At 35.3% G+C, this 13,903-nt stretch overlaps 1 protein-coding gene across 1 annotated transcript in view; it reads left to right on the top strand.

Annotated features, from left to right (window-relative positions):
* The window catches only part of LOC117107544, a 70,501-nt gene that overhangs the window by 10,961 nt on the left and 45,637 nt on the right, over positions 1–13,903 (top strand). Inside the window, exon 2 of the mRNA XM_033249247.1 lies at positions 7,075–7,329. Within this exon, the coding sequence (XP_033105138.1) occupies positions 7,075–7,329 (255 nt within the window). The remainder of the gene's footprint in view (positions 1–7,074; positions 7,330–13,903) is intronic.

Genomic DNA, 13,903 nt, shown 5'->3' with positions numbered 1-13,903 from the left:
CTCTAGCGTAATCCCAGACCCCTACCTTAGTTTTAAATATTTTTTTGAAAATAGATGAACTACAGTACATGATTGTTTAATGTGTTTTTGAAGATTGTTCCAGAATTGAGATGATGGAAATGTAAATGATCTATCACCATAAAATGCTGTGCTTGTCTTAGACATATCGATTCTTGACTGTGATGCTGATCTTAATCTACGTGTGGGGTGATGTATTATAATTTATTTTCTGATGTAATCTGGGACCTCGGTGTTAATAGCATTAATTGTTATTAGCTTGACTTTGAAAATGAGTCGTTTCTTTAAGGATAGCCAGTGGAGATCATAAAGGATAGGTTTAATGTGTGTGTAAGCATCTTAATACCCCCTAAATTCTTTACAGTTATAAACAATCTCAATTGGCCTGAGTCGAACGATTCTAGAATAACGAGACCTAATATAAATAACTTCATTTTCGATTCATTTAGAAATAGATGAGTATTGGCTGCCCATAATTGGACGCCTTTGATGCATGCTGAGGACGAGTTTACAGCCCTTTTATTATCTTGGGTCACTGTGATATCGAGTAGTGTAAGCGATAGCCCATGATACTGATAAATATAATGGCAATTGAAATCATTGTTAGATAATATATATATATAAGCCTAATGTCCATTATTATTCCATTATGGTGTTCTGCTCTTTTTGGCAGGTCCTCAGACATTCAGTTTTTCCAGACAGTTCTGTTTTGTGCCCGTTCTTTTAATATTTGGTATGAGCTTCCATACCAATCAATCGGAGATTTATCAGGAGCACGTATCTATCAACTATGATATGGAGATGCTCGCAGCGCCGCAGCCTAAAAAAATTACGATGCATGTAATCCCAACAAAAAATAGAGAAAAGGACAATGAACAAAGAAGAAAACAAAAAACAAGAACTAATGAAAGTGAGAACTGAAATAAAAAAGTTTTAAGTTCATATTTGAAGTGCCCAACCGATTCAGTACGAGTGTTAAGTTGGATTTCATTCCAGAAAGAGGGGCCAGCCACAGAAAATGAGCGAGCACCCCAAAGGGTATTACACATAGGAGCAGATAAGAGGCACTTATCAGCGAATCTAAGACCTTGCCGCACAGGCTGGTAAGGATTGAGAATGAGCAAGATATTCGGGAGAACTAATGCATCAGTGCCTTATAAACAAGGAGCTGAATCTTATATGCTTCCATATTTTAGGTAGTCCAGAAAACCAATACGTTTTCTCCCTCTTTGCCGTTTTCCCATAAAATGTCTTTCAAAAATTGTTCTTAGTAAGTGCTTCTTGTCTCTCTGTACATGGCCAATCGATGACTTCTTTCTCTGGCTTATAGTTTTAATGATCTAACGTTCTTCTATCAATTGAACACTTCTTTATATTTTGTTTTCCTTTCAAAATATTTTATTTTCATCATTTTCCTCCATGTCCACATTTCAAATGCTTCTATTTGTCTTCCATCCTCTTTCCTTAATGTCCACGTTTTGCTTGCATATAATTCTGTACTCCATACCATTGCTTTAATGTTTTGCTTCCTAACTTTCATATCAGTATTGCTTGTTAACATATCCCTATTTTCTCTGAACTTGCTTTTGGCTATCCCAATTCTTCTTTTAATATCTGTATCACATTTATTATCTTCTGTTATAATGCTTCACAGATAGCAGAAGGTTATAACCTGCTCTATCCGAACATCATTCACATACAGGCTCATTCTTTTTGTTGGTTGTTTAGTTTTTCGCATCATCTTTTATGTTTATTTTCATTCCATATTTTATTCCGCCAATCTCTAACTTGTCCATTATCCTTTGCAAAATAGATGGCAACACCCGCCAGATTAATTCCGGTCTTTTCGAATAACTCTGTATCCGGGAATATTAACTTCGCTGTCCAATATTGTAGCGTCTAACTTGGTTTCACATAGAGTTAGAACATGTACATTAGGTCTGATTGACAAACGAAGTAGATTAATTAATTAAATAATTAATTAATTAATGTGTTATGGGTATAATTATTTAGTCTTGGTGCCGTAGATTGATGAGCTTTCATTTACAGTGGCGTAGTACTTCAGCAAATACAGTACTGACCGAACCTGAAGTGGCGAGAGCTTCAGGTTCCCAATGCTCTTCACATCTGTCCCAATGCTCTTCACATGTGTAAAATCTTCTGTCGGCTTTAGGCCTATGCATTTTTCAATTTGACTGGTTTATCTATTTACGATGTTGACGTTGTTAAGGGCGGTTACATTCCATCTTTTGACTTTCTTTCCTCTATTCGGTTTCGATCTTCAATTGAATTTTTGATGTTTTTATTGTATTAGTAGGTTGTGGTCAGAATTCACATCTGCGCCTGGGTAAGTATCATGGTATTTTTTAATGGCTATTCCTGTATCTCCGCTTCACCATTATGTAGTCTTTCAGCAAAATCGGCTAATAAGTCTCCTCTTGCATTTTTTTCTCAAGACCATACCTTCCAATAAGATTACATTTTTGGTTTCCTTCTCCAATTAAACCATTGAAGTCTCCCATTAATACAATGTTAGTACTTCCCTTTTACGTATAAATTATTTCCTCTAAAATGTCATACAACTGTTCAACCTCTTCATCATACTCAGGTTTTGATGTTGGCATAAACCGGTAAACTTGTATTATAATTAAATCAACCGGCTCTGCTTGAAACCTTGCTACTATTACCCTTTCATTTATGCACTTAACTTCAGACACTCTCGTTGCGCTTTTTTTTTGCTAAATATTATTTTTACTCCTTTTGCACCTTGTCTCATTCCTCCAGAATAAATTACCATGTATCTATCATAGACTAGGTTTCCACTTTCCTTTCACCGTACCTCGCTCACTCCTAATATTTTTAAATGCATTTCTTCCATCTCCTTTAATACATTCTCTAATTTTCCATTTGGTAATGTGGTTCATACATTCCAAGTTCCTATTCTTGTCGTGTTGAGGATTTTGCTTGATGACGACCCTGTCACCCCCAATGACAGTGTCCATCTCTTCTCAGTCTCCTTCATCAGGGACCCTGGTAACGTCTTTGCAGAGAAGTTAAAATTATATATAACATTATAAAATAAAGTAATATGGAATGTAACATGGTGTACAAAAATAGTGATAAGTGAGACGGGAATACGGTGATATGAAAAAGAAAGTCAAGTGTGTGTGAATGTATAATCACTCAGAATAACCATGTCACGATTAAGGCCTAAAATGTGAGTATTGAATTTGATAATGAGTTTGAGCTCTGAGCGTCTTCTATGGTCGAGAGATTGGAAATTGTTGTCAATGGAGTGGACAGGAGAGTTAAAGTGTTCGGAGACATGGAACCCTGTTGAAACCACAAATGTGAAAATGCCCACAAATGAAATAACAACCACAAATGTAACAACACACCGCCCACAAATGTAATAATGCCCACAAATGTAACAACCAGTGCCCACAAATGTAACAAACAACTCCCACAAATGTAATAACAATCATCTTCCACAAATTTAACATAAAAACATGACATCTTCACCAACAAATGTAATAGGAGCTAAGACCGACAAAATGACCAACTCGTGCATTTTGTGACATTTTTTAGCTTTATGACGTTTTTTAGCTTTTATTCTGTGAAGTGTGAGATAAGTTAGAGTCTATTTTTGAAAGTCTGAGAGGGGTTAGAGGACATTTAAGGTCAAATATTAATTTTGATAGTAGGCCTTTCGCTCGTATTCTTAAAACAAACTTTAGTCGAACTTCGAACTAGAACTTCATTTAGTGCTAGTTGCATCTTTACCTTCAATTTGTATTCACAAACAATGTAGTCGAAGTTTTAACTACGACTAAATCAAGTCCTAGTTTTAGTTCAACTGAAAACGACTGGCAAGCCACGACTATCAAACTAACCAATGAAAAGGGCTAACTTTAATAGCAGACGAATTTTAGAGATCCGGTAACGCGGATGAATATTAGGCTGCCGTCTGTGGTTCAAAAACGTATTTCCTCATAATACATAATAGACCATCATTCCATTAATTAATTTTCTAAAATAATAAATATATTAGTTGTTAACATATTACAATAGAGAATTTGAACAGACACTGAAAATTTGCTTTCTTTGGAGAACTATTATAGTTGAGCCTGAGCGAGGGCGGCGCCATCTTTGTTGTTGTTATTGGAAGCTACGTGATCGAAACGCGAGGGGATTTCGTGCAAATCAGGAACTATCGCCCATGGCTAGCAAAACATGACTGTTAATTTCTGCTTCTGGAAGCTAAACTTAATGGCTCTTTTGTTTAAAACACCGAAAATATATCAAACTCGCGTATACAATCGTTTTTATTACGTTTCATTTTATCATGAGTTACAAAAAACACGTTTTTTTGGGGTAAATATTTCAAGTCGGCGATTTAGCCTGACCCTAGGCTGACTAAAAAAAATCGGCCTGCGGAGGTATGATTTTAGTCGAGGTTCACGTCATTTAGTCGTAGTGCTAGTTGAAGTTCGTTTTAAGAATACAAAATGACGTAATTTTAAAGTTTTAGCTCGAACTACGACTAAAGTTCGTTTTAAGAATACCGGGGTAAATCTTTGTCCTCATTATGCATGCTACAAAAATTGTTTATTATTAAAATATGATGGAGAAGCTTACCAGATGTAGTTTTTTCAAATTATTTCAGGTCAAAGGTTGCTTAAGATGAAATGCTGGAAAACATGATATAATGTAATGGCACATGTAGTTAACCAACATTTTTAATCGTCTAAAAAAGTAGATTTTCGTCAATTGTGACTTTAAACTTTAACCCCGACCCTTCAAAATATCATATTTAGATTGTTGGTCATAGAACATTGTTTTGCAAATTTCCGATAAAAATTGTTGGCTAGGCTGTTTTATGTAAAAAATAGTTTTTCGTCGATTGTGACCTTGGCCTGTGACCATCACCCTTCAAAATTTAATCACCTTCAGATCTTTGGTCATGGGTCATTATGACCAAATTTGAGAAGTTTCTGATAAAAATTGTTTTATGTACCATCTTCTGGTTTTTTACAGGGGGTCAAGTCTTTTTTTTTAAATTTATTTTGACCTCCTTCCACACTTCCTATAACTGTTATTTCCACTTGCATTTACACCGATTTTGTAACCTTGTATTCTTATTATATTGTTATCACTTTTTTAAATTAATATTGTTATGGTTATTTGAAGTGTTAGAGAAACCATTAAACAAACAAACAAACTGTGGCCTGTAGGCTGTTCACAGACAAACACACAAACAGACAAGTAAACAAACAAACAGGAAAACTAATAAACAGAATTGAAAACAACCTCCTTAGTGGAGGTAATAATATGTATAAATTCAAATGTGTAATAGAAAATAAATTTAAAGAAAATAATGCAAAAGAGGCATGGAATGACTAAAATTTATTGACAGGTTATAAAAGCACTAAAAATATTTATGGTACAAACAATGATTCTTGATCTTAATGAATAAATTAATAATTTAAATAGTCAGATACCTGTAAATTATTTATTGCCTAAATTTAGTGAGGTAAATAGATATCCATCGTCTAAAGAAAAATGTTATTAGAGTTTTTTTTTTCCATGAGCTAATATGAAAAAAATATTGGACCAGATGGTATCCCGTGTGCTGAAAATCTGAAGGAGTTTGTACCACATTATTTTACAACAATCTCGGTTGCGTTACTGTAGTTGTAATTTGGAAGACAACAATTATTTCACTACTTCCCAAAGTGAAGATACTAATCATATTTAAAAATTACAGTAGTATCGACATTACATCTAATGTGATAATGTGTCTTGAAAGACTTAATCTTACAATTTTATTTCACAAACTAAGACATTTTGGGATACTCTACAAGTGCTTACTAAAGAAAAAGAAGTGTTGAAGATTGTTCTACTAGATAAAATAAGTAATCACCTAGATACTCCTAAATCATTATGCGTTCACTTTTTGTAGATTTTCCAGGTGTATTCAATACTATAGTGTCTGAGCTACTTATGGATATCAACCCAAGTGTGGCACATTTTTTATTTAGCTTACTTAAAAACCGACCGCAGTTTGTTAAAGTAAATGGAATGTTTCTAATGAGCGGGTTTTAAATGTTGACATTTCACATGGTTTTGTTACATCAGCTATACAGTTTTCTTTATTCACTGATGATTTTAGAAATTGTAACGAGTCATGTTCTGTAATAAAATATGTGGACGATACGGCAATACAAATAATGAAAATGAAACTATGTATAGAAAGTTGGTGGTCGACTTTGTAAACTAAAGCAAAGAAAATAATCTTAAATGAAATGAAATTAAAATTAAAGAATTATTATTTATTGATTTTAGGAACTATTAAGTGTAATATCCTCTACTCAGTCATTATTGATGGTAGAGAAATTTAAAGATTAAATGTATAAAAATATTTTAGGCTGTGTTTTTAATGTTATATGGGCTACAAACACTGGCAAACTTTCTTGACGAAAATGAACTTCCACAGTATAAACTGTGAGCTTTTAACTTTATATAATTATTCTATGATACAAAGTGTACTTTTGTATAGTCTTGTCTGTATTTATAGAAGTCTTGATCAGAAGTACAAGACTTCTCCCGCACTACAAATAGAGCAGACATTATAATTAAGGATGATCTAACCGGTATAAATCAATTATATAATAATAGAATATTAAAGACTACGAATTTTATTATGAATGAGTCAATTTACCCACTTAGTTGTCAATTTGTTGTAATCCGAGTGGCAGGCTTATAGTACCAAACACAAGAATAAATCGAACTTTTACATATGAAATCGATTTTACATATGTTTGAAAATTTAAAAAATTGGGCTAATTGCACACTTTTAATATCTGTTAAATTAAATTCTGTTATATTTAATTGACAATAAATGATCTCTTGAATCTTGAATAATCGAAAGATGATTTTTTGTTTAGATAAACGTATTTTTCTTCGCTGAGATCCATTCTTCGAATCACAGATTTTATGCTAATTTTATATCAAACTAAACTAATGTGTACCTAAATAATTGTGTTACTCTTCTAGCCACGGTTTTACCAGAACACCGAACTATTACAACCAGTATCGGCGAAACTGTTCATCTGGTAATGAGTCTTAATGGTGTTGATGAGGGTAGCTTACGATGGAAAAAAGATGGAGGATCTGATATCATGGAGTGGGACGGGTTAAGCAACGTGAGTCTTAAAAACCTACGGATAAAAGACGCTGGTATCTACGAGTGCTATCCGGAAGGACAACGACACTTGGGTCAACACGCTATACTACGATTACTTGTTAGAGGTAATTTTTTTTGTTAAAGCCAATTGAAATAAATAATTTTAATAATGTAATGATATTATGTTATGTATGTTTATCTGTTAATGTTAACGTTATCATCTAATGTATATTCATTATTTTCATTATTAGTATATATTTTTATTGTTATTGTTATCATTATTGTGCTTACCCTCTAGTGTGTGAAGCTAAAAAGAACAATATGACCACTAAAACAAGATAGGTTGCATGTTGCATGATATCTCATTCAGTAACTTTCTTTGCGTAATGTCAGAAATGCAGTAAGATTTACCAAACATTAGAGTTAAGTTCAGGTACAGGTTTGATAGCAGTTTCATATAATTCTTTATAACATAAAAATATTTATAAATCACTAAAATCAGAACAGCATTAGTCATGGGCAGCTAAAGCAAAGTTTTACTGTAAGTCATTGAGAAACCGAAAGCCGACTGTGCTTGAAGAATATAGAATGTGTTAACCGACTGAGTGGACACCAAGCGTGCTTGAAAATCGACTGTGTTTGAGAGTAGCCGTTTTTGTGTTTCAGTACGTACAATTAATATTGCTCTTTTGGCGTTCCATTTAAAACCACAAAACAATTACCGTATTAAATGGGTAAATAGTTTCATCTGGTTTCAAATAGCAATAAATATGTATAATTCCTTGTGATAAACTAATATTACTCACTGTCTTTTTTGTTGTTGACCGTTTCGCCTGGCTATCAGTCAGGCTTCGTCATAATCTGTAAAGGGTTTCCGCCGATGCTCGTTGGTAGCGGGCCGCTCTAGCCGTCTTTAACAGTTGATCATACAGGTGTGAGAGGCGATGTGGCCCTTCGTCTCTATTCATTGTAGCGTTATTTCTCCTAATAAATAGGCGAAACTGTCAACAACAAAAAACTGTATAGTAATATTTGGTTTATCACAAGGAATTATACATATTAATTACCGTATTAATTTATTCGCATAAACGCCCCCGTTGGAGCCTTATTTGTAACGAGTGCTTCCCTCGAATAAACGTCCCGGAGGGTTCATTTCATTTTTTCTTTGCGGAAAAGCTTTCTCCCCTCCCCGCTCCCCGAATGACTGTATAAAAATCCTGTGAAAGCAATATCATTCTTAACATATTCTATTAATGTTCTATTCCGTAGAGGGTTTATTTTTCCTTTGAAAAAATGTTCTTTCCTCCTTCCCCTAATTGACTGTAAACAAATCTAGGAAAGAACATCATTCTCAACACATTCTATTAATGTGATGTAGTCCCACATTTAGAGTGAATTTAAGGGGCATTTTTTTTAAGTATATCCAAATCCACTTACGCCTCCCTTGAAAAATAGCCTCTTTTGAATAAATGCCACACAAAAATCCTCAACAAAAAGTTATTTACCTATTCATCTAAAAAGATGGATTGATATTCACTTCGGGAGATTGAGCCTTTGATGATCTATGTTGTTACAGTTTTTCCGGCCGCTAGATTTCGAATCCCAGGCGTTTACTTAGTAGGCCTAAGTACCTCGGTTTACCANNATCTGTCTCTTATACACATCTAGATGTGTATAAGAGACAGCATTTTGACAATTCAAGGGTTTCAAAATCGATTTTAGTGTCTACTAATATGTAAAAAAATACATAGAATTTCTTTTTCTCTCCGACGCATAGTTCTTTTTCTTCTCTCCCCGGCGAGGGGCCCTGCCCCCCGGACCCCACTGGCGCCACCCCTGAAATCTACACTCTTTCCCATACCCCTAAGAATGCTGGAAATTTTATATCTGAGCTTCAAGGGAGCACAACTTCTCCGGAGAGGACACCCCCACCAACTTCACGAAAACGTCGAATCCGCATTTGTGATGATTATAACATACTATTCCCGCAGGATTATAATCGAACGGTAGGCCTACTTTGGCTTGGCCATTCCAGTTGAAGAAGTTAAGTCTTTTTGACAGGGTTGCATTAATTTGAGGCTACTCCAGCTATATAAATTCATTAGATGATTGAAAATTGTTTATAGGCTAATTAATGTAAATTACAAATGTACACACGTTGAAACTATACAAAGACCTAGCCTTATTTCATGATCACATTATATTAAAGCTTTTGTTTTTTAATAATGTTTAATTGTCGTTGACATGTTGATTGTAAATACTATGATGTGAATTTAAAAAAAAATAAACAAATTTATAATACCATGGTTGAAAATGTCTTCAGTACAGTAATCATATACGTTGTCCATATTGTAGAGCGCCAACAACTATTTACAGCATTGACATCTTGGAGCCTTCTCTTAAGGAAAATCAAATCTTCTAAGAAACCCATTTCGAAAAACGGCCATCCGAGGGCTCTTAAAACTAACAATCCTGTGGCTTCTATTCGCTACATTTAAGGTCGGACTCCCATTATTATTACAGTGCGCGATCATCACTAGAATCATTAATTTAAATCTTCACTACTAAACTATGAATTTCGAGAAACACAAGACAATAATTGAGAAACCTTTAAGAACTGAAATTAAACTGACGTTCAAATACTGTAGAGGGCAGCAACCAAAAACGTAGTCGATCATAGCCCATGCTATTCTTTTACATGTAACGATTTTGTGCTGCCTTGCTGCTTTTTATACTGTCTGGCTGACTTCGTCTCGCTGCCGGTCTGCAGCAGGATGCATTTTGTACTATATCGTCATTGCTATAAAATCATATGGATAATGAAAAATAAAAAAAGTCTTCGCCAGCATATAAATAAGGCTTAGCCAACGAAGCATAGCCTCCTCGGCCTATGTAGTAGGCCTAGAGGCAAAGCAGTGCCAAAGATACACTTGGTTTGGGACGGTGATTTCGAAGCAATCATGCCGTGTTAGTCCTTACCGTACTCGCGCGAATAAGCGCCCGGGCGCTTAAAATATTTTTTGCACCTTTTGAGGGGCGTTTATTCAAACGGGGCGCTTATCAAAACAGAGTGAAAAAATGAGGGGGCGCTTGTGGAAATAAATGAAAATCGAGGGGTTCTTATGAGAACTTATTAAATTCAAGAGGAACATTTTGAATGAAAAACGATTATATAAGGACATCAGGAAACAAATTACAAATGGTGGTACGGTGGAAAAGATAATCGTTCAAAGCGTATGACTTGTCATGACAAGAATGTTGTGAGTAGTATCACATAACATTAACAGATTGAGATTAACAAGATGGCATGATCATTGCAGGTTTTCTTGAAAACTCAGATAAGAATGTGTTAGGCTAGGTACAAATCGGAAAAGCAGGAAGGACCAGGCTGCAGGAAAATGTAAGATGATAAATGTTGGAAATATACTGTCTGTCCAGGGAGCTCTCATCTGTCCATTAAGATAAATATTCTCATTTTGATATTGTCTAAGGGAGAATGTGATTCCACTCCACATCTCTAATCATGCCAAAATCCACAGTCCAGGATTGATTGAATTCAAACTTATTCAAACGGGGCGCTTATTCGAGCGAGTATGGTGATTATGTTGTACGCTTCATGCCTGTACTGGCCTTGAGGAAATAGTGCCCTCTATTCAGTCTGTAAATTCTTCAGTACAAAATGCAACAAACACAGGTTGGCAGTTGTACCTTGTACTTTTTTGTCCTATTGTCACTGTCGAGTAAAACTGTAGGTAACGTAACAAAACAAACTTTGAATATTCATGAACTATCAATCAGCAAATTATTAAACAGCATAACAGTAATAATCAATACTGTTTCATATTCTCCCTTTGGATCGTGTTTGGAGCTATTTTAGCTATTTTGGTCTGATTTTGAATAAATTTTTTAACTGGCTTCTGAGAGTTCGTCTTTTATACTGGATCTGCCTTCGAGGCCATATTGGATTTTTACATGTGATTCCGTCGAGTATTGTAGTGAACTTGTGTGTGATTCACATACTCTGTGCAATCTTTTGCAACAAAGTATCTTCTGAGGAGAGATTGTTCTACCCTGCCATTTGTTGTAATTTTTACCCGACTGTTCATAGGGTGGATATTGACATTAATAATGTGAATCAATCTTTGATCAAACATCATTGGACCCCCCCCCGCCTACATTTTTGCCCTGTTAGTAATAATATCACCATTACGAATCTGGTGAGTTTGTTCCATTTTTTCCTTTGTAAGCCAGCCAAAAATTCTAAAATATTACGTTTTTGGGAAAAACCATTCTGTACTAACTTGTCTACTTGCATTACTTGCCGGAGATATCGAACTCAACCCCGGCCCAACACCGAAGTATCCTTGCCAAATATGTAATAAAGCTGCTAAATGGGGCCAAAAAGCCATCGAGTGTGAGCATTGTAATGGCTGGTACCACACATCTTGCCTCAATATGGATGATGACATGTACAATGATAGTAATTGTTATTATCGTGATGGAATAATAGACAATAACTGGATTTGCGTCAGGAGAAACATGTATAGGTGTAATGTTTGCCCTACCTGACGTGAAAATGTACCGAATACTCACATTTGAAAACAATTGCGAAATTGTTTTCAAATTTATTGAGTATTCGGTAGATTTCCACGTCAGGTAGGGCAAAAATTACACCTAGACATGTACAATGTTTTGAATAACCACCCATCTTATTCCTGGTCGTGTAATAATTGTGGGATGCCAATTTTTTCAACTACATTCCTTGTAAGTCTCTGTGGACTTGAAATCTCAAATAGCTTTGATATGTTGAGTGATGGATCTCAGAACCTCAACTCTAGTAATTTGGATGATCTTAAGTTGTCTATGCCGTGTGACCCTATTTGGACTTCTAGCCCGAAAGCTGAGAAGAATCATAAGACAAAGAATACCAAGACTAAGAAAACAAAAGTGACTTACTTGAAAATTATCATTTTGAATTGTCGTAGTGTTAAGTCTAAGATTCCTGATTTGGAAGCAGTCCTGGCAACGAAAAATCATGATGTTGTGATAGGCACCGAGTCATGGTTAAACAGCTCCATTACCTCTGGTGAAGTTTTCCCGTCACACTTCAACGTTTTTCGCCGAGATCGCCTGACTAAAGGTGGAGGTGTTTTTATTACTGTTAGAAACACACTGGTAGCTTCAGTTCAATCTAAACTTAATACTAAATGTGAAATTTTGTGGATTTCTCTTTGTGTCAATGGCTTGTCCCCTGTTTATATTGGTGCGTTTTATAGATCACAGTCAACTGACATAGACTGTGTAATAGAACTGGACCTTTCTTTATCAAAAATTCCAACCAATGCGAGTGTTTGACTATTAGGTGATTTTAATGTGCCAGACATATAGATTTGGAAATTGTTTCTTTTATACCTGTTGGACGATACCTTGCTGTTAGCAAGCTCCTGATTGATACTTTTAACGATCATAATCTTTATCAATTAGTCAAAGAGCCGACAAGAGAAGATAGTATCTTAGATTTATGTCTAACAAACACGCCTGCTGCCGCTGAATTCATCAATGTTGATTGTGGTATTAGTGATCTCGATATGGTCATTGTCGGAGCGATTCTCAAACCAAAAATTTCTAGACCTCCACGATGCAAAATACACTTGTATGCGAAAGCTAACTTCGCTAACATTGACAATGATATGGACCAATTTCCTGAGAAATTAAATGTCACTGCAATTGTTAATACCCCTGTTGAAGTAATATATGCTTCTTTTAAAAATGTCCTGTTTAGTGCCATTGATAAGCATATTCCCCCCAAAAATTAGTTCTAGCCCTTTTTCCTACCCTTGGGTCAACAAATCCATCAAGAGAGACATCAACAGAAAAAGCGTCTTTATAATAATGCGCGGAAACATAGTTCTGCCTTGAAATGGGCTAGATTGCGTAAACTTCGTCGACACATTGATAGGAAAATTCGTAAAGCTCATAGTTCGTACATTAGAGATGTAATTGGTGCTAGCCTTCAATCTGATACCTGGCCTTTTTAGAACTTTATTAAATCTAAAAAAAAAAGAAAGTTTCTGGTGTTTCGCCATTAAATATCTCTAATAATATCATGTCAAGCGCAAAAGAGAAGACTGAAGCGCTTAATCGTCAGTTCTGCTCAGTTTTTTATAAGTGAGAAACAAACTAATCTTCCTGATCTTGGTCCCAGTAGAGTCCCTGACATCAGTGATTTGACTATTACCACAGAGGGAGTTGAAAAACTCCTGGTTGATTTAAACCCGCATAAAGCCAGCGGGCCACATGGTATTACAGCGGGCCACATGGTGTTGAAATCCTGCTCTACAAGTATTGCACCAATCTTACAAAAATATTCCAGATATCTGTTTCTACTGGGGCACTTTCCAGCGATTGATTGAATGCAAATATCTCCCCAATTTACAAAAAAGGTGACCGTATAAAGCCTACTAATTATCGCCCGGTTTCCTTGACATCGATCGTCTACAAGCTGCATGATATGACCGTGAACATATCATTCACGGTCATATCATGAAGCATTTTGAACAATACAATATCTTGTAGAGTGTAATTTTCTTTTTTTTCTTTTTAAACTAAGCCAAAACAACGTAAATTACGTACCACAACGGTTTCGACCTTTATCAAAGGTCATCATCAGGTGAATGAACTAGACTAAGCTAGTTCGTA

Source organism: Anneissia japonica, unplaced genomic scaffold (genome assembly GCF_011630105.1).
Source record: "Anneissia japonica isolate Jap-2015-1 unplaced genomic scaffold, ASM1163010v1 scaffold287722_len911783_cov160, whole genome shotgun sequence".
NCBI lineage: Eukaryota > Metazoa > Echinodermata > Crinoidea > Comatulida > Comatulidae > Anneissia > Anneissia japonica.
The sequence above is the reverse complement of the archived record's forward strand: the minus strand, read 5'-3'. Positions and strand labels throughout refer to the sequence as shown.